General features: G+C 34.7%; 2 protein-coding genes across 6 annotated transcripts in view; one reads left to right on the top strand and one right to left on the bottom strand.

Moving 5' to 3' along the window:
- LOC126888403 (uncharacterized) overlaps positions 1-4,588 on the top strand; it is a 59,815-nt gene extending 55,227 nt beyond the window's left edge. For all 5 annotated transcript variants that reach the window (XM_050656646.1, XM_050656644.1, XM_050656643.1 and 2 more), the window contains 2 exons: positions 1,042-1,350; positions 4,223-4,588. In XM_050656646.1, the coding sequence (XP_050512603.1) occupies positions 1,042-1,350; positions 4,223-4,560 (647 nt within the window). In that variant the 3' untranslated portion in view covers positions 4,561-4,588. The remainder of the gene's footprint in view (positions 1-1,041; positions 1,351-4,222) is intronic.
- Positions 4,589-9,196: 4,608 nt separating this feature from the next.
- The window catches only part of LOC126888402 (major facilitator superfamily domain-containing protein 8), a 30,179-nt gene continuing 17,167 nt past the window's right edge, over positions 9,197-22,208 (bottom strand). The window contains exons 2-6 of the mRNA XM_050656641.1: positions 17,827-18,028; positions 14,485-14,728; positions 12,463-12,934; positions 10,126-10,639; positions 9,197-9,634 (exon numbers count right to left, since the gene is read on the bottom strand). Of these exons, the coding sequence (XP_050512598.1) occupies positions 9,344-9,634; positions 10,126-10,639; positions 12,463-12,934; positions 14,485-14,728; positions 17,827-18,027 (1,722 nt within the window). The 5' untranslated portion in view covers position 18,028 and the 3' untranslated portion in view covers positions 9,197-9,343. The remainder of the gene's footprint in view (positions 9,635-10,125; positions 10,640-12,462; positions 12,935-14,484; positions 14,729-17,826; positions 18,029-22,208) is intronic.

The following is a 22,208-nucleotide window of genomic DNA, read 5'->3' as shown; positions in this document are numbered from 1 at the left end:
AAATTTAAAATCAGGAATGAATTCTTCCGTTACGTTAGCCGCCATCTTGATTTTAAAGGAGAACTTGTTTTGCTCAATATCTCCGCCATTTTTAACTTTTCGGCAAAAATTGTATTGAAATTGTTCCAAATAAATCGTATTTTACAATTATTACAATTTATTTTTGTAACTTTTTTGGTATTGTAATATAATTCAAATCCTTCTCACCACTTGAAGTTCTATATTTTGGCTATCTGTGGGCAAATTTTCAGCCAAATCCATTATGATGTATTTTGGGAATGGAGAAAAATGCATTAACGTTTTCTACACTATAAAATTTGATCAAAAACTTGTTTTGAATCAAAGTAACTTGTTATAATGCCATATAATGACATTTTTGAGTCCCTTCTATTAAAATATTATGTTTTTAATTGATACTTTGCGACAGAAAATGCAAATTTGTTTAAATAAACACCAAATCATTGTAAAATCGCATAAAATAACATTTTGAGAAAAAATAAGCAGATTTTTTGACATTAAATATCTTATTTTTACGTCCCGCAGAAGCTATATACCAATTTTTAGACAAATCGGAGATCCAAAATTTTTTTGCTCCAAAATTGAGTGATTTGAAATGGAATCACCCTATATACAAATAAGTTAATACAATTTTAATCTATTTTAGTTTTTGGTTTTGTAGATTTTAGCTAAACATGCAATATATTTCCTACATAAAAAGTGGCAACGCTGTAACAGCTTTTTTGACTGTGTTAAACATCAAATACTAAATGACACCAGATTTCCGTATATGTTTTTCGCTTGACTAGTATATTGCCGAGACTTCCCGAAACGTTGTCGATCGTGCATAGAATGCCAACAAAAGCTAATATCGCCTTCGTGAATAGATATCTACAGTAGACAGCTACGTGTAGACGTGTAGACATCTACACTGCACGGAATGTAGGTTATGGCCCTGGTGGCTTTCTTTTCGACCCCATTTGACTGACTTTAGCCATGTATTATCCACAACTACTATTTTGCTAACATATTTTTTATTTGTAGGAGGTATTGGTCAATTTCGTATAATCCAATCAAACGTTTTTTGGTACGACTACAAAACAGACGAATGGAGCAAACAATACCAGTTTCCCCAAAACGTATTTGGGAGATCGTATAAATGCTGTAATTATTTAGATAAATTTCTAATCTTTAGTGTAAATAAGAAATGTGCATATTTTTTCGACGAGAATAGTGGCTGGACGATTTTACCCTTGGTTTTCCCGCCCACACTTGATCACGATATAAAAAATATGCAGACTGAGTCCGGGAAGTTTTCACTTTTTGCATATAAGGATCGACTATATGTAAAAGGTAAGATATAATAAAGTAGTTTATAATGAAAACTGAATAACTATTTTCAATTTCGTTGCAACACGAAACTACAGCCGCATCTTATTCTAGTTCAATCAGAGAGTGCAGCAAGCACCTCTACCGGTTTCGAAACTTATTAGTCTCTCATCAGGAGGCACAGCTGCTGCTCTCTCTGATCCAACCAAAACAAACCCCGGCGTGCAGTCACGGATTGCAACGAACAAAATGGCAGGGATGCCCTAGCGGCAACTGCTAGCAAAAGACCAAGTTTTCAATCTAATACCCAAGTAGCAATTTTTCGACGCATTGGTTGTCAGTACAAACAAATGCACTGTATATAACGTTGCCACAGTGGACTTTCAGTTGTTTCGGCCAACGACCCCTAACCCGACTGACATTACGATGTTACAACGTTAAGTAGTATCTTTAGTTATATGGGCAACTAAGTTATTACTATTGTGACAACTACATATCACAGTTAAGTTTTTTCAACAATCGCAACTACTTAAAAACGTTATAATGCTAAACTAATTTACGCCCATGGGTTTTCTGGCCGATTAGGTAGTTGTCTCTCACGACCCCAGGGCCTTTACGTATAGTTCTATAGATGTGTGACACGTTTACGGCAACTTGAGGAGCAAAAAAATAATTTACTTTATAACCTTACTTTTTTCTTATTATTTTATATTTTATTTTGCTGGAAATTTTCGATTTATTAAACAGCCTGTTTATTTGTTTTTTATTAGCTGGTTTCTCCATTGTCCATTGTTTTATCAGTAGATTTGATAAGCTTAAATCTTTGTATTAGCTTTGCTAGACAGGGTTGCCAGGCCAGTTCTTACTCTTTCAGTACTATATCCGTTGCAAGATAATTTGGCTGAAACTCCGACAAAATATGTACTTTTTGTACATATTTTGTCTGAATTCCATCCGAATTATCTTGCAGCGGATAGTAGTTTAGCTTTCAAAAAATCAATAGAAATCAGTAGATTCTTTTTAGGCCCTGTAAATACAGTAAAATCTGTGTTAACGGTTACCTGTCAAAATCGCCCGGTTTCATAATCAACTTAAAGTAAACATTAAGTAAAGTTCACTTTAAAGTTGACATTTACCCATATATGAATTGTGATAAAGGTAGGTACCAACTTACTTAAAATTTAAAATCCACTTTAACTGATTATGAAACCGAGCGTTACAATCATTTTGAAAATTCTCCAAACCAATTATATGAAGATTTCCTTATTTAGATCTGGTATTTGCCAGTGTCATTTCTCTGTCCATCTATTATCATCATCTACGTCCTGAATCTTATTTTCGGTAATGACATTGGGAAATTGTAACAAAATGTCTGAAAATTAATTTAGAAATGGGGTGAGTACTATTAAAAAGCAAATTTTATTTTAGTGATAACAAAATATTGAAATATACCAAACATCTAATAAAAAACATTGCCTACTAGAATTTTTTAAATAATATCAAAAATATACCAAAACAGTAGATATCTACTAAATGTGGCAACGCTGTTAAGGAGAATGATGCACTTCATTGCACTGGTCACATGACCTCTGTCACCCAATAAGAGGGTGCGTTCTAAAGTGGTTGGGATAGTCGGTCCAGGCCGTGTTTGGTCGGCGATTGGACTTCTCGGTTGTCTCATCCGTCGTATGGTTGGTAATAAGGTATATTTTAAGTAATATTGGTAATGTTGTTTAATGCACCATTTTGGTTTTTTTGGGATGTAAAGAAAATAAAAACACAAAATATAAAAAATGCAGGCATTTTCTAATACCTTTAAAAGCACCATCAATACATTAAATTTATACAAAACATCTTCAACATAAATTCTGGCTTTTATATTAAAATTAGATTTTTTAAATTTACATATTTTTTGTTAAAAAGGTGATAAAAAATGAGCGCGTGTGTTTTTTAAAGGTGGAATACCCATATTTGACGGTAATCTGAGATGCGTTTATAAATTTCACATCAGGTAATTTTGCTTAAGTCCTTATTTATGTATTTATATAAATTTAAATACCTGATATGATGTCAAAATAGTTTCCTTTTTATATAGGTAAAAAAACATAACCAGTCCGACTCTTTGAGTAACCATTGCACGCAGGCACTTTTTATAGTCGCTTCAGTTGTCTTATGCAACGCTTAAGGTTGCCTAGGCAACGTCAAGACAACTCAAAAATCGTCCACCAAATTAGTGCAGAATTGGGTCGTCTTCTAGGCAATAACAACGTTGTAACAAAACGTTGCCACGCGGTAGACAACGTTGTCGCGTCGACAAATTGCTACTTGGGTAGTACAGTAGTTCCCAACCTTTTATGTCTGGCGACCCACCTTCTGATGTTTTTTCATATTCCCGACCCATCCCTCACCCATAATGATATGCTATTCCGTACTCTGAACGCCACTTAGCTACTGTAAGAACCACGCCGCGACCCACCGGTTGGGAAACGCTGTAATAGCACATAAAATAACACCAAGAATGTTACTCCACATCCTACCAGACTGAAAACAATGGGAACATTCTCTGAAGATGAGGAATTTTACAATTTATAATTCACGTCCCATCTGCTCAGCGCGGTGATTATAAATGGTAAAATTCCCTCATCTTCTTTAGTCTCAGCATCAGCATCAGTTATGGCTTGCAAATTTTAGAAGCCTCAGCGGTGTAACCAGAGAATGTTCCCAGTGTTTTCAGTCTAGTAGGATGTGGAGTAACATTTTTAACATCATGTGTTCTAGCTAAGTGCCCTGCCCAGTTTCATTTAAGCGTCGTAGCTCTTTTGAACTCCTGATCTGAAGGCTAATGTTCAGGATTGCTCGTTCCATGGTTTGTTGTTTCCTATTATTTTTGTTTTAGGCAAAGAAATATTAGAAATGAAGATGGTCCGAGATGGATTGGAAGTCATTTCCGTAAAAACCATTTCCACTGTTAAATACGACGAATTAGAAGAGACTGTCTGTGATAATATACTATATACGTTGTACAAACAACATACTTTAAACGGCTATATCTACTCGTTTGAAAAATACAATTTAGATACCCACAAAATCGAAATCATTTTCAAAAAACTGAAAGAAGAAGACTCGCTGTACGTAGAAGGGGAACTTTTAAACTTGGATCAGTCGTTAAACATATTTTCATTCTCTCACCATAGTTTATTTGACGAAAACCAATTGGTGAATAAAAATTTCTGAGTTTTTAATAAAAATTATTTAAGATTCATGTTGATTTTCATTCTACAATACGTCCTTCTCTGACACTAATATTCTAGGAAGAAGATACGGCGGCGTAAATCAAAATGATTAGCTTTTTGAAGTTATACTTCTTTACCGGCGATATGAGGGTGAATTTTTATATGTTAAAACCTATGATCCCGGCGCATGCGCATTATAACTTTGTTCTGATTGGATGTTCAAATGACATGTCAAAAATTATTCAATATGGCGGCTGTGGCACAGCTGTACGTAGTTTGATTATTTATGGTTGTTGCGTTTTGAAATTTGTGGGAAAAGAAACAAAGTTAGTTAATAGTTATACTGCCTTTTTAAATAGTTTTCATATACCTACATTTTTGGACTTTTGGACTATTTTGGACAAGGAAAACTCATTCTAATTTGGTAAGTAGTTTTTATTATAATCGTATTGTAATTATACATTTGGATTAGGTTGGAATACATATATTTATTTTCTCAAGAATGGGGATTTTAGAGAGAAATCCCAAATTAGGTCCGATTTTTATTTTTAAATTATGATTTTTTGGCGTAGATTTATTTATCTAGTAGGTATGTAATGCTTTGATTTACATACTTAATTTGATTACCAACAAAAGTTCTACCAATCCTCATCTAATATATTGTTTTCTTACTGTTTTGTTATATTTTAATATTTTCTTCCACAAAATTTAAACTACATAATTTAATTATATTCAAAACAACTGTCAAACTGTAAAACGTTCAGTTACCCTATTTTTCCACATGACAAATAATGTGGAATTGGACGAGTGAGTCTAGGCTTCGATTACGAATCAAAGCGTCCCGAAATTCACGGGTTCGATTCCCGATGCAAGTTTTTATTTTTTTATGCATTTTATGATTGTAAGTATATTTGTTATATATTTTTTTTCTTCAGAAAATGCGTATTTAAAATTTTTGCCAACATTATTATCAGAAATAATTTTTTCTTTGTGGCATTTTTTAATGTGTTTGTGTGCGTTTTATTCTTTTATTTCTTAAAATTTTTGGTATTGTCTTAAAATCACATAATATGTAGTAGAAGTATAACTTCTTACGTGCGTACAAAGTACACACACATTCTTTTTTTTTTAAATTGTCCTTTGAGACGTTATAAATTTTCTTCTTCAGATGCAAATCCACTAATGGATGTTAGCGATCATATTTTCCATGAACTCTCTGTTTCTTGCAATAGAGATTCTATGTCGTTAATCACTGTCGATTGCCTTATATTTCGAAGCAAGGGCATTTTATTGCGTCCTATTCCTCTCTTGCCTTCAATTTGCCCCTTGATTGTAAGTTGAAGCAACTGGTATTTTTCGTTTCGCATGATGTGACCCAGATACGCCCTTTTCCTTTTCTTGATGGTTTCGAAAACATCTGCATTTGTGACTTTCGCAGTCCATGATATCTTTTGGATACGGCGATAAAGCCACATTTCGAATGCTTTTAATCTGTTTATATCCCTCGTTTTGAGTGTTCAGCCCTTTATGCCATATAGCAGCACCGACCATACGTAGCACTTAGTAAACCTTAGTCTCAGTTGAAAATCGAACTCTGAGCAGGTCAGTACATTCCAGACTTTTAAAAGAAAACTTGTCGAGCTTGCTCAATGCGACATTTTACTTATTTGTACGATGCCCAGTCTTCAAAAAGTTACGTTCCCAGGTATTTAAATTTGCTCACTCTTTCAATGGACTTGGTATTGTCCTGTATTCTCCGATTATAGTGACAAGTTGTTGAAGATAGACTATGCTGTCACAAATTAAGACACCATCATCAGCATATCGTATGTTGTTGATCAATACTCCATTCACTTCGATTCCTATCTCTGCATCTTCCAAAGACTCTTGAAATATGGCTTCCGAATAAAAATTAAATAAAAGAGGACAAAGCACACATCCCTATCGAACACTCCTTTTTATATGTATGGGTTTGGATATAGAATTGTCTATTTTTAATTGTGCCGTTTGACACCAGTACAAGTTTTTCAATGCATCTTATGCCTTTTTGGTCTATTGTCTAATTTTCAAACAAATTTTCTACAAACTACGAATTATTTTACCTTACCTGAGGTTTGGATCCTAATAATTTAGAAAATATTGTCTGCAGCAACGTAACAGCAATAGGATAACCGAAAGACGTAAACATGTACCCCAAAATGAATTGGGCCAAACCCATCGCCGGCGTATAACTACACCATTTTTGATTGCTGGGACATCCCACTACGGCTTCTCCACAATTTAACGTCATGTTCCTTACTGCGCTTTCGTTTCTCGCGTTAACCTCTAAGTACACTCCGAAAGAACTCAACGTCTCTTGTATTCTGGTTACCTTAAGTCCTGATGATTTGTTTTTAAAGATTGTATCACAGTAGCTAGCCAATTCCAATTTGAAGTTAGAATCGTATATTTTGGGCGTATCTCCTGAGAAAGGGATCATGCTAAAGCGACCTAGCACCATCAGGAAGAAGCCGAACCATATCATGTTTTTGATTTCGGAAAATCTACCGAGACAATAGAGCAATGGAGGCAAACGTCATGATTGCCACTACTGCACCCACTGACATTAAAATTCCCATGTACCTGGAAACAACGACCACATTTAAAGCTTACCGCAGTTTCACACACTAAGAAGTGGATCGTACGGTCGCTAGAACGCACGATGGCATTCCAATGGTGGCTCGAGCAATTCCATGGTAACTTTTCACATTACACGGCGATTTCACCGAACGTTTCAACCGCCGCGACGTGCATTTAGTTATTTACGGGAAAACTTCATTAACTTGTACAAAAACAATAGATAAATTCTTAAACAGGTTAGATCTTATAACTAGGTATATCTAAAGGTAAAGAAAATCAAAAGTAATTATAATTCTATCAACTTGATGAATCTTAGATCATCTAACTAGTACATAGACTATTATAAATATAATAATTTTAGACTATCTGTGATAATATAGTATATACGTTATACAGAGAACAGATGATGAACGGCTGCAGGATGATGAAAATGGACATTATTTTCGATGGACTGGAAACGCTGCAAGTAGAAGAGATTATTTTCAACTTAGATCAGCCGGATCATTCGTTAAACATATTCTCAATCTCTCACTACAATTTATTTGACGAAAATAAATTGGTGAATAAAAATTTCTGATTTTTAATAAAAATTATTTAAGATTCATGTTATTTTCATATTAAGGTACACCATGGGCGCCCATAACCATGGGCAGGTGGGGGCCGTGGCCCCCCTAGCTTTTCGGGTGCCTTAAACTATATATGGTTATCCAAACAATGTAATGTGCAACATCTTCACGTTTGGCCCCCCCTAAAAATTTTTAAATGGGCGCCCGTGAGGTACACGTATCCAAACGTGGATGCTCCGTGCTATGTAGCAGCTCCACATAGTGGATACGTTGGTGCTCGCCGCTCATCCTCTTCGATTCAGCCGGTTTGCGGTTTATATGTAGGGGAGCGCATGCTGCATCCATTTGAGCAGCTACATGGAGCACGGAGCACCCATGTATGGATACGTAACTAGTTACTTCCTTCTCTAACACTAATATTTGCAGAAGAAACAGCGCTCCAATGTGGACAGTATTTGTTAAAATACCAGTAACCACCACCAAAACAACTTATAAGTTTCAAGAAGAGGAAGTGATTGACCTACCTTTGGACTTCATCCAGATATAAAAATCTGATCAAACGAACCCTTAGAGCCCGCGCAGACTGCAGACTTTTTAGTCGGCTTCTTAATCAGTACAGAGAGGTATGCATCGGTGTAATCTGCGCATCTGCATACCTCTCTGTACTGATTAGCCGACTAAAAAGTCTGCAATCTGCACGGGCTCTTAAATATATGCAACCAGTTATATTGTGAGATTTGGACATGTAGAAACAACCAAGTTTGAAGCATTTGCGAGCTGTGATGCTATCGTTGCGTTCTAAAGACATACCCTCGGTATCAAGAGAGGAAATTGCTAAACAAATTATTTTTTACAGTAGACTCCCTCTATAACGAGAACTGGAATTGCCGACTAATTACCCTGTTATAAGCGGATACCGTTACTTTAGACAACAATAATATTGTGCATACCACCACCACTGAAATATTTTGATGCCTCTTACGTAGTTTATTGGGTGTCGATGTTTGACCTCAACAATCAAACTTGGCCATCGTAAATTGTAAATTTCCTACAATATTCAATATCGGTCGATAGATAAACAAGAAAGAAGAAGTTTATTACATGTGGTGACATATTCTTCGATTTCATTTTTCCTCGTTATAACCAAAAAAATGCCACGTTATATAGGTATTGTAGTTCAATAGGAATTTCAAGGAACATCTAGTGTACCTCGTTATAGGCGAAACCTCGTAATAACCGTGTTCTTTATAGAGAGAGTCTACTGTATTTAGGTTAATGACTCGACAACTAATGGCCATTGGCATGGCAGAGTGGATTTTTCCAATCTGATACCTATATGTAATGTGTAGAGTGTGTGTGTGTGTTGAGTAAATGTCTTGTTACTTAGCAAAGTCAACGTCATCTCAGGGGACCCATAATAGGATGGTATATTAAAGTGGTGTAAAAAATAAAAAAGTTAGTACTCTTTTATTAAAATAATAAAATGTATGACACAAAAAAGTTAAAATTTGTTTATAAAAATATTTATAAAAAATTTTCAGTCACTGGACACCAGCATATATATCGTACTGCCAACATCTTTAAAATGTTTTGTACTATTCATTGTACATTATCACAATTTCTTTGTATTCCGTTTTCTACTTCTAGATCGACGGACGCAAATTTAGAAGTTTCTTGAAGTTCTTGATCGGTTGTTGCTTCGTCTTTTTTTAAATCGGGATTTAGACTTTTCTGAATCCACAGTAGCCATATTTGGCACACAATCATCATGACGGTGGTAAATCCGAAAGTCCAAACTGTTCCGTATTCTTCGTAGATGTAAGTTACAAAAATGGGTCCCATCACTCTGGAGAGACAGCCAGCGCCTACCATGAATCCCATCCAGACGCCCTAAAATAAAAACTACCTACTACTATAATAATAAAAAATTACCTATTAAAAACTAAACTAGTCTCACGAAAAAAAATAGCGGTCAAATAAGATATTCATTTGATGATCTGGAGATTTTTGGTATTAATCTCTAATCCCATTCGCTTAATGTATTCTCCGATTATACTGACAAATTGTTGAAGATCGGCTCTGTTGTCAGATATTAAGACACCATCATGAGCATATCGTATGTTGTTGATCATTACTCGATTCACTTTGATTCCCATCTCTGCATCTTCCAAAGACTCTTGAAATATGTCTTCCAAATAAATGTTAAATAAAAGAGGGGAAGCACACATCCCTGTCGAACACCCGTTCTTATATGTATGGGTTTGGATATAGAATTGTCTATTTTTAATTGTGCCGTTTGACACCAGTACAAGTTTTCAATGAATCTTAAGTCTTTTGGTTTATTTTCAAAGTTTCTAAAACTACGAATTATTTTACCTTACCTGAGGTTTGGATCCTAATAATTTAGAAAATATTGTCTGTAGCAACGTAACAGCAATAGGATAACCGAAAGACGTAAACATGTACCCCAAAATGAATTGGGCCAAACCCATCGCCGGCGTATAACTACACCATTTTTGATTGCTGGGACATCCCACCACATCTTCTCCGCAATTCAATGTCATATTCCTTACTGCGCTTTCGTTTCTCGCGTTATACTCTAAGTACACTCCGAAGGAACTCAACGTCTCTTGTATTCTGGTTACGTTAAGTTCTGATGATTTGTTTTTGAATATTGTATCACAGTAGCTGCTTAATTCCAATTTGAAGTTAGAATCGTATATTTTGGGCGTATCTCCTGAGAAAGGGATCATGCTAAAGCGACCTAGCACCATCAGGAAGAAGCCGAACCATATCATGATTTTAATTTCTGAAAATCTACGAGACAATGGAGCGATGGAGGCAAACGTCATGATTGCCACTACTGCACCCACTGACATTAAAATTCCCATGTACCTGCAAACAATAATTACAGTTGAACAGCAATGGGAGCAAAAAACAGGATATTATAGTTCTGCAATCAAACTAAGATAGTGATTAGTATATTCACCTTAGCAAGGTACTATTGTTGGAAATGTGTACTTAAATAAACAAGGGATCATTCCATAAAACAGGTAGATCCCTTGTTGATAGAATTTCACACCTTGAAGAATAGCACCTCGCGGAGCTGAATATTAATGACTTTCCTATTCTCCGTTTCAAACATTAGAATCAGTACGTTTGTATATTTCAAGCGGGTTGAGTTATGAAGGAATATCGCAGTTAACAGCGATAATCCTCTACAAGTACCTGATTAATACTACCTTTTACGGTGAAGATTGGCAACGTTGTTAAGCAGATTCTCATTTAGTTTGTATTGGGGGTATCCTTCGTACACTGAATCTCATGTCTGAAATATGGTATAGTTCGATTGCACCGGTATAACTCAGAATTCTATCCTACTGCATGCATTTTAATGAAATTTTGGGAATAGCCTCTACTTATCTTTTCGAAGTCTACCATACTATGGCGCTTTTGGGGGTGGTTCCCAACTCTTCTCGGGGGTACATTTTTTGGTCAAAATAACCAGGCGGGCATATAACATAGAAATAACACTATAATAAAAGGTATTGTAGAAGGAAAACGATGCATTTCAATTCTGGTGGATGAGAGGTAAAATATACTTCTCATGTTTCCTTAACGTTCGGATGACCAAGCGGACGAAATTTTGACCCCCACGTATGTTTTTCTTTAATAAATTCAAAAGTATTTGCAATTTTTAACTCATTATTTTTTTTATTGGACTTTAATATCATTCTACTCGTAGATAACCTCATATTTTGAAATAAAAAAAATTCCCTATATTTTACGAATAAAAAATATATTCTGAAGTTGATGTTTAGTAAAATACCGTCTATTATGTGTAATTCCAAGTAGTTTTACGCTAATGACGTCGACTTTGCAAAGTAACAAGACACTTACTCAACATACACACTACACATGACACTAATACTCATGTTGTGACTGGCTGAATGACAAAGTCCATACCATAAAAAAAATTTAAAAAAAAACTTCATTTTTTTGTTTATTGTCATTTTTGACATTTTTGACCTGGAGTCATTTTCCCCCCTTGGTCATCCGTGTAACAAAAAAAGGTTGGTCATCGGAAGGTTAAACTACATTAGTCGTCAATTTTTTTGCACCATATCTCACTTAGTTTAAATGTAATCGACATTTAACAGTGCTCATTTTAAAGGTCTTTTCAAGTACTACAAAAGATATTCGTAGCATTATACCCTTAAAATCAACCATTTCTCTGTTATTTTAAGTTGAATACACCAATTTGAGCATGCACCAAAAAATCTCTTTTCATCTACCACATCTCTTTTTGTATTATAATTAGAAGATTTATGAACAAACGAATCTCTTTGATTTTTCATAAGTTACAAAAATGTTTTATATAGTTTTTTTCGTTAGATGCATAATTTTTATAGCAAAAACTGTCCGAAAAGGTGTCAGTTTTCAATAAAGATGGTAAATTTTCAACCACCAATAACTTACAAAGTATTGGGTTTTCAAAAGAAAAATATAGAGCAGTTTTTGCTTAGAATTAGGTTCCCTAGCCACTTCCGTGATTATTTTGACCAAAAAATTTTCCAGCCCCGAGAAGGGGATGGATACAGGGTAGACTCTTGTTTTTTGAGATATTCCCTACTTACAGCGAAAATATCAAGTAAATTGATGCAGTAGTATGGAATTCAGACAAAGAGCTTTACGATAATTCAAATTTTTATACTCACCACAAACTTTCACTCTTAGACCAAGCAAACTGATCCATGGTAAGTGGAGTGCCCAATGTCTCTAGCAACATAAAATTAAAAACTAGCACAAAGAAGGCAATGATGGCAGACCAAGCCGAAACGTAACTAATATTCTCTTCTTTCCACATTTCTTTAGCGTTGTCTTTTCCTGTCTGCACCAATGCTTCTTTGACAGCTATTTTGTGTTCCTTGAACATCGATGGGAAGAAACAATACATGTTGATTAGCGTTAGGAAGACGTTGAACCAACCAGAAGCTGTGTACATGTTTAGTTTTAGCCTGTCTTGGATCAGCCAAACTCCTTCGCCTCCTAGTGGCACTAGAGCTGCTTGCACTGCTGGTCCCACGATGAAGCCTATAATTTGTGCTAGGGATATCATGGAAACTGCCTTTGTTCGTTCTGAGTAACGAGTTGCTGCCGATAAGTAGGATCTACATGCTGTCACACTTGCTACAAAAAAAAGTTTATTGTAACATTAGAATAATTGAATTAAGTGTATTTTCTTCTGGATTATGAAAGTCATAAAAGAAAACACCTACCAGAATAACACAATAAAAGTAAAGGAGAAAATGAACTAACCGATTTAATTGAAGCTGGCAATGGGATAAGACGAGGGGATTTCCTGAGTCCTTTATTGTTAAACCTGATCATGGATTATGCAAGAATAAACAAGTAAGAATTAAAAAGAATACCAAATGGAAGAAAAACAACTTAAAATAATTTGCTATGCAGATGATGCAATACTAATCTCTCAAAGTGAAGATGATTTCATGATTTGCAACGTATATTTAATATAACCACCAGAAAATTTAACATGGTATTACTAAGAAAATTTAACATTTCCCCAAAAAAGACAAAATGCATGGAGTTTAAATACCTAGGCATCACACTATCTAGCTACGGAAAGCTCGAAACAGAAGTGGAAGATCAAGTTAATAAAGCAAACAAAGTCGCAGGTTGCCTGAATGACACAATATGGAGAAATAAAAATATCGTAAAAGAAATGAGAGGCAGAATTTACAAAATCAGACCAATAATGACATATGCGGCAGAAATACGACCTGATAGAGAGAGAGAGAGAGCAAAAAGATTGCTCGAAAAAGCGCAGATGAAAATTCTTCGAAAAATCAATGGTAGATACTATGGGATATTGTTAGAAGTACAGATATACGACGGAGATGCAAGGTGGAGTACATTAATAGCTTGGTAAGAAACAAAACATCACAAAATTGATAAGTTTTATTTTGCACTCGAAACAGTTTACAGTATATTTAAGAACAAGACAAGAAAAGATACAATGAGCCAAGGAGGTTTCTCAACAGAAAGGCAGTAGTAGTAGCCTACAATACTTGAAGACGTCAAGCCGAATGAAGACGTTAGAAAAAGAGTGAATACCTTTTCGATCAATTAGAAACTGAAAAATTATAGAACAAGGACAAAAATAGAAAGAGAATGGGCACAACTCGATTAACTAAACAAACATTATATTACAAACCGAAACGAAGAAAAAAAATTAAGTAAAGTTCGATGTCTAAACGGCCAACCCTTGGAATGAAGAAGAAAAAGAAGATTATATCATATGTCAAAATAAAAAGAAGTTACTCGCTGAAAATCAACACTTTGCCACTTAAATTATTCATCATCATCATCATTAATGGCGTTACAACTCTTCGTGAGTTTTTGTCGCGTTTACTAGTGCCTTCCATGTTTGTCGGTCCTGTGTCACTAATTCCCATTGTCTTACTCCCATTTTCTCCAGATCTTCTTTGACTGCATCTTTCCACCTTTTTCTAGGCCGCTCTACAGACCTTCTTCCATCTGGCCTTTCCCAGAACACATTGTTTATAAGGCGATTGTTGTTACTGCGTATCACATGCCCTGTCCATCTGAGTCTATTGCCTATTGCCTTTATATATCTGACTAGATTTTCCTTTCCGAATAGAAACAGATTAGTGTCTATCTTTAATTTTCACATGTAAACAACAAATATTCTTATTTACCTGAGCTAACGCCCACTAAAAACCTGGACCACAGCATCCAGTGCTTTCTGTGGGAGGGAAAAATCTCCAAGCAGGAATATATTGCACTTGAAATCATGAACACAGTTAAGGAGGATATCAGTGGTAATCTGATCGATCCCAGTCTGTTGGTCCACCATCCCACCAATGGGGAGAAGATCATCTGTGCGAAAGGGTTAGCTGCTATTATGAAACCCATAAACTCTTTACTTGCTGTGGGATCTATCTGAAACAAAGTTAGAAAGATATGTACAAAGATAGATCATTAAGGAAAAGTTTTTAGAGCTGGACGGTCCACAGTAGACCACCTGTACTCTATTACGCAATTTATTGAGAAAAAACAGCCGTCAATAAAGAAATTCACCTGGTGTACGTAGACTTACAAAAAGCATATGACAGTGTACCCCTTAGCAATCTATGGTCAACCCTACAGGAAACCAACATTAAACATGGTCTTATCAAAGTAGTCCAAAGGCTGTATAACGGAACGACTGCAAAAATTAAAACTGGATCAAGGATGTCTGAAGGATTTAAGGTCACGAAAGGATTGATGAAGCAGGGTTGCTGTATTTCGCCTACTCTTTTTAAAATTTATCTGGAACAAGCACTCAAGCTGTGGAAAAGAAAATGTAATGGCATCGGAATCCCTTTCAATGACAAGATAACACTATACGCTTTATGTTTCGCTGATGACCAAATTTTGATTGCTCAAGATCATGACGAATGACGACTTGAGTTACACGACGCGGAAGCTAATTGTGGGGTCTCGAAATCAACATTAAATTGAAGTTATTAGGAAAACTGAAGCCATGTGTATTAGAGGGTCAAAGCAGTCCATTACATTAGACGATGGGATCCCTCTCAATGACGAGAGAACACTTCTTCTTCTTCTTCTTAAAGTTCCCTCTCCTATCGGAGGTTCGATATCATGTTGGCTATGGTCACTTTGTTGGCTGCTGCTCTGAACAGTTGTAATGAACTACAGTTAAACCATTCTCTAAGGTTCCTCAGCCAGGAGATGCGTCTTCTTCCTATGCTTCTTCTTCCTTGGATCCTTCCTTGCATAATAATTCTCAGCAGCTCATATTTTTCTCCTCTGGTAATGTGACCCAAATATTCCAGTTTTCTAGTTTTTATACTCTTCATAATTTCTAACTCCTTATTTAAACGTCGTAGCACTTCAACATTGGTAATCCTTTGAACCCACTGAATTTTCAATATTGTTCTGTAACACCACATTTCGAACGCTTCTATTCTTCTTATGTGCTGTCTCTTCAATGTCAAAGCTTCCATTCCGTATAGTAATATAGAAAATATGTAGCATCTTAAAGCCCTCAATCTGAAGCCGGGCTCAAACGACTCGTGTACTTGGCGAATAATCGTTACTTGCGTTACTTACTAATATGTCTTTTGGGAGGGTTACTAGAACAATTCTTTGTCAATTAATAGTAGTATTAACATTATTATTATTAGTGTTTGACAAATAGTACAATAATTGTACTAGTAACCCACTCGCACAGCATTGCCAGTATACGCAAGTGACGATTATTCGCCAAGTACACGAGTCGTTTGAGTCCGGCTTGAGAGGCAACTGAAGGTCTTTGTTTGTAAGCAGTGTCTTCATTTTTATAAATGCTTGCCTTGCAGTTTCAATTCGGACTTTAATTTCTTTGCTTTGGTCATTTTTGTTATCAACCCAGGTTGCCAGATATTTGTATGTCTTTACTTTTTCTATTTGGGTTTGCTCTATCATTAACCTTTCATTTCCATGTTCTGTTTTTGAGACAATCATAAATTTTTTTTCTTGTTTATTTTTAGTCCGTATCGAATGCAATAATCTAGAATTCTATTTAGCAATTCTTGTAGCGATTCCAGGGTGTCTGCCATTATACCGGTGTCATCAGCGAATCTTATGTTATTTACTATTCTTCCGTTTATAGAGATTCCATCACTTAGCTCCGCTATCGCTTCCTGAAGTATGGCTTCACTGAACAGGTTAAACAGAAGCGGCGACAGAACACAACCCTGTCTTACTCCTCTCTTTATATCAATATTTTCGGATTCTTGTTCTTCTATCTTTATATTGGCCTTTTGATTCCAATACAGATTGATGATAATTCGTACATCTCGTCTGTCTATATCTCTGTTTTTCAATAATTCTATTAGTTTATCATGTCGGACTTCCATGAAAAGTCTTTTTTCATGTTTCAAGTCCTTTGCGGAACCCAAATTGGGTATCATCCATATCATATTCTAGCTTTCTGTATAATCTTCCATGAATCACCTTTAGAAATATTTTGAGACAACACTACATACTTTATGTTTCTCTGATGACCAAATTTTGATTGCTAAGGATCTTGACGACATGAGTTACATGACGCGGAAGCTAATAGAAGAATATAGCAAATGGGGTCTCGAAGTGAACATTAAGAAAACTGAACCCATGTGTATTGGAGGGACAAAGCAGTCCCATTACATTAGACAATGGGGTAGAAATTAACCACTGATGAATACAAGTACCTGGGCATGAAGATAACTCAAGATGGAACACTCAATAAAAGACGAAAAAATGCAGGGTAGAAAAGCCTTATCCAATGATGAACGGCATTCTGTGAGACCAAACAATATCTAAAGCGAACAAACAGCTCATATACTTACATACAATACTATATTTAAAAGTGCAATTACATAATATGGCAGTGAAGTTTGGCTACTGAAACAAAGAACAGAGAAAATGTTACTAGTAATATTTTCTCAAGCAGAGAGAGTAAGTTTCTCAAGTAAGAGCAGCAGGCAAATCAAGAAGAGATCGGATACCAAATGAGAGAATACGAAAAATGATGTGAGTCACACATACAATAATTGATGACATAAAAACAAAACAATCAATATGGCACAGCCATGTACACAGCATGCCAGATGACAGGATTCCTAAACAGATTTTCGCGTGAACTTTACACGGGAGAAGGAAAAGAGGAAGGCCGAGAAGAAGCTGGAGGGAGGGAATTCAAAAAGAACTAGAGAAAAGAGAATTTCCTCCAGGTCTATGGTTAAAGAGAGAAGAATGGCGGTTAGGAGTCGGAAGGCGTCGGAGAACGCTGTAAACCGATAGTGGTAGTAGAAAAAGTTTTCACATTTAACACTTTAATCTATTCATTAGATCTTTACTAATTTTAATCTATTCAAATTTCTGAAAGAAATTAATGATGAAGAGAGGAACTATTATTGTGTTGATGAATAATGTTGAATTTTGCCTAAAATATACGGTTTTATTAGTTAGGCCAGCGATACCAGTTTTGAAAGCATTTGCAAACATTTACTTACTTTATCTAAGTACGGCCAAACACCTGTAACAATAATACTGAATCCTAAGGATATAAGGAACATCGTAAAGTAAACGATGTATATTGAGCGCCATCTTTCTTTGTACTGTTCTGGTGTTTCGAGATCGTCGTCAAATGGAGGAATGGTTTCTGACTTGAACATGCCACGTAGTTGTTTCGATTTTTCTTCGATCCATGTCATCCTGAAAATAATGTAGGAAAGATATATAGCGATTTAAATCACGTTACAGACTGTGTTAATATACGCAATTTACGTCTCTAATATGATAAGTGTAAAACAATACAAATCCATAATCAAATAATATTGTACCAAATTATTTTACAAATAGTTCATTCAGAGCAAACGAAGAATTGACTGTATGGTTCTAGATCACAAGAAAGATAAAACATTTATCGAAAAAAATTCGCAAAGGAAATAATGTAAATAATGTAAAAACATTTTAGTGCAGGAACCGAAGCTTTTTACCTCGCAATTTTTACAGAATGGATCGATTTGCTTGAAAATTTGAAAATAAGTAGTGGATAGTCCAAGGATCAAAATCTATATGATTCCGAAAGGCGCTTTTACCATGGGGGTGGTTGCCGCCCCATCTCGGGGGTGAAATTTTTTTATTATATTTTGACCGCAAAAGTTGATAAAAACATTCATTCTAAGCAAAAACTGTTCTATACATTTTTTTGATAAAATTAATAGTTTTCGATTTATTCGCTATCGAAAGTGTTAGTTTTGTATAGAAAAAATCAATGTTTTCGATATTACGATTCACTCAATTTTTGCCGTAGAAAATTTCTTTTCAAACCAAGTTCTTGGGAATTAAATAACCTACAATTTTATATGGAAACATATTTTCGTATCTCTGACGCTAATCTTTCTATTCTGAAGAAAATGGCATTTTTTACCAAACTACAAAAATTCGATATTCGCTTTTGACCCCAGTTTTTTAAAAACTAATTATTCTAAGCCAGTCAAACCTCTAGAAACTATTTATAATACATAAATAAATAAGAATTAATAAGGCCAATGACCAAAAACACCGCTAACTTACATTATTATGCTTTCAATTGGATTTCTCCTCTTTTTTTTTTCAAAAAAAAAATATATTGATTTTTAACCGTAACTTTTTTATTTTTATCTTAGAAAGTTTGATAAAAATATAATTTTGTAGGTTTTTACAAGGTCTATAAGCCTATTTATATTATTTTTTTTTTAATTCTCAGTCGCAAAAAGAGGTGACTTTGAAAGAGTTGGTAAAGGTGGTTTTTGCATGTTATTACAAGTTTTAATTGTCAATAGCTCACTCAATTTTTGTTGCAGAAAAATTGTTTGTAAACCGGGTTCTTGGAAATTCAATAAGCTATACCCTATTCCACGAACATACGCCTGTTTTGGATTATTTCGACAACGAATATTTTACTGTGGAAAATAATAAGAACGAAAGTAAATTGCAAATTAAATTGTTGTTTATTGGAATAATTATTAGCGCCATATACTTTCGTACTTCTTATGTTGCACAGTAAAATATTCGTTGTCGAAGTAATCCAAAACAGGCGTATGTTCGTGGAATGGCCCATACAATTTCATATTTACACATTTTTTTGTATCTCTGATGTTAATTTTGCTATTCTGAAGAAGAATCCATTTTTTTCCAAACTGCAAAAATTCGTTATTCGCTTTTAACTCCATTTTTTTAAACTAATCATTCCAATCCGGTCAAACTACTATAACATATTAATAATACATAAGTAAAAAAGACCAAATAAGATTAATGACTAATTTTAATTAGGGTGGTGATTAGAGGGTTGCTTGCGATCATTTTTTCGCTAAAAAAATGGGGTCTGACATTCTTTTCATTTCAAGTCACTTAATTTTTGAGCTAGAGCAGCGATACTCAACCTTTTTCTTTCCTGGGCCGCATAGTAGCTATTGCCACAGCTTGCGGGCCGCAATCAAGATGAAGTACTATACAGGGTGTTTCATTGGAAAGCGGAAATACTTGAATGGCGAATAGAGGTAAATGAGGCAGTTCTAGGCATACCAAATTTATTGCTCCATGGACTTTATAACCGAGCTACAGGGTGTTTTATCGATTTTGCCCATTTCTCTCTGGACCCATAACTTTAGAACCACCTTGTATATTTTTTTGATAGTTGGTACACATATGTCACATTTAGAACCCAAACCACCCAACTACTAATCACAAGAAAAATCCAGGTCCGGATTAAACAAAATTATAAATCCATTGTGACCTTGACACAACATCCTGTATATTGAAATTTTTGAAAACCCGTTTGCTTATTTGAAAAGAGGTTTAATGGAACTTCCACTTTTTTGCGCAGACAATTCAATGACTTTAATTTTGAAATTATGTCGAAATTTTTAAGAACTCGAACTTTCAAAACAAAAATTTCGATATAATTTCAAAATTAATGTCATTAAATTATCTGCGCAAAAATTGAAGCGAGCAGTTAATAAACTTAGTTTTTTGCGCTCTTTTCAAAATGTGCAGACGAATTTTGAACATTTTAATATACAGGGTGTTGTTTTAAGCTCACAATTATTTTAATGTCTTTTTGTTAATGCGGACCTGAATTTTTCTTGTAATTACTAAATGGGTCGTTGCAATGTAGTAAATAAATATTGAATATTTTTAAAATGATTGTTTGTTCATTAACTTTAATAATTTATTATTTAAAGTTAATAATACCTTGCTTTTTAATCAGAGTTCTCAAAAACTTCAATATAATCTAAAATTAAAGTTTATAAATTTTCTGCCTCACGCCTCAAACACATCGGCACACTATCAAATAATTTGAAAAACACGTGAAATTTGACAAATAATTTGATCACAGGTTAGTTAGCCTTCGGGCCGCATAAAAAACGCTAGAGGGCCGCAGGTTGAGTATCACTGAGCTAGAGACTTTTTTTTGTTTCTGGTGATAGATATTTTTAAGTGCATTAAATTAGTTTGAACAAGTTTTCCTCGAAAAATGCATAGTTTTCCCGTCTTTTGACTTTGGAACTACAATTTTTAGCATTTAACGAAGAAGAGCCAACATGTAATAAAGTATAGCTCGATTACTATTGGTCCTAAAGAAAATTAAAAAAATTAGTTTTTAAACGTTGAATTATCCACGTCCGTCTGTCTGTTTGTAAACTCAACTCCTCCGTCATTATACCAGGTAGAATAGTATAATTCCAAATAAGGTGTCAAATGAAAGCTTATAATTCAAGGATGGTACTAAAGGTGAGAAGTTTGACATAGGCTGTCTGTCCGTCCGACCGTGAATATAACTCCTCCGTCACTATACAAGGTAGAATGCCAAAAGATGAGAAATTTGACATCGGACTTCCGGTTTTAGATTTGCAACCGTAAGTACTGTTTTAAAGTCACCGACATAGTATAAGCGATTATCATTCGACGTGCCTTAACAAGATGAGAACAAATGTAGAATTTTGGTTTTTATATCATTTCCGGTTAAAAGATTCTAAAGGGAAGTGCCATATTATAGTCGCAGAAATATTACATGTAACACATCAATCGAAGCGTATTGAAAAGTCGAGTTTGAATCTTTAATTTCGATTTTGAAGTCATTTCTGTTTAAACAATCATGACCCACAGTTTAGTAAATATGTATAACTCAAAATTAGTAAAATCGTATATCAATCGACGCAAAGTTACAGGAATGGATCAAATATCGACTTCCAGTTCTACTTTCGATTATTTTGGGTGAAAACCTTGGACTTATTTGTCCAATTGCGACTTCGTCTAATATGACGAAGTCCAATTACTTGTTTTTTACAAACAGCTCAAAAGAGGGATGTTAATTATAAAAAAATAGATAAATAATTAGAATAAATTAAAAATAGTTTTGAAACACCAATAAAGTAAAGTTTTTTAATACAAAAAGTTCAAGAGAGGCATCTTAAATCAAAGTTACCTTAAAATTGTTATAAAAAAAAGAAGATCAACTGATAAATAAAAGAGGTCAACGAAGATAAACTGTAATATGTTTTTAAATCGAAGTTAATTTAAATCGTTATAAAAAAGTAGATAAATAGATAAATAAAACAGATGAATGATAATAATAAATTGATGAAACACCAATAAAGTTTTTTTTCATTTGACACCTCATTTGTCATTTTACCTGGTATAATGACGGAGAAGTAAACGTTCTTATAAAATTATTCTATTGTTCTTGTAGGTACATTTAACATTGATTGAAATTATGAAACAAGTAAAGAAAACATTATGGCAACACTGTGACGCACAAGCATAAGATTCAGCTGTGGGTTACTAGGGTGCACTAATATCCAAGCTGTCCCGAAACCTGTAACCTGTTCCACAATTAAAACTTCCCCTG

The sequence above is a fragment of the Diabrotica virgifera genome, chromosome 7 (assembly GCF_917563875.1).
Source record: "Diabrotica virgifera virgifera chromosome 7, PGI_DIABVI_V3a".
NCBI lineage: Eukaryota > Metazoa > Arthropoda > Insecta > Coleoptera > Chrysomelidae > Diabrotica > Diabrotica virgifera.
The sequence above is the reverse complement of the archived record's forward strand: the minus strand, read 5'-3'. Positions and strand labels throughout refer to the sequence as shown.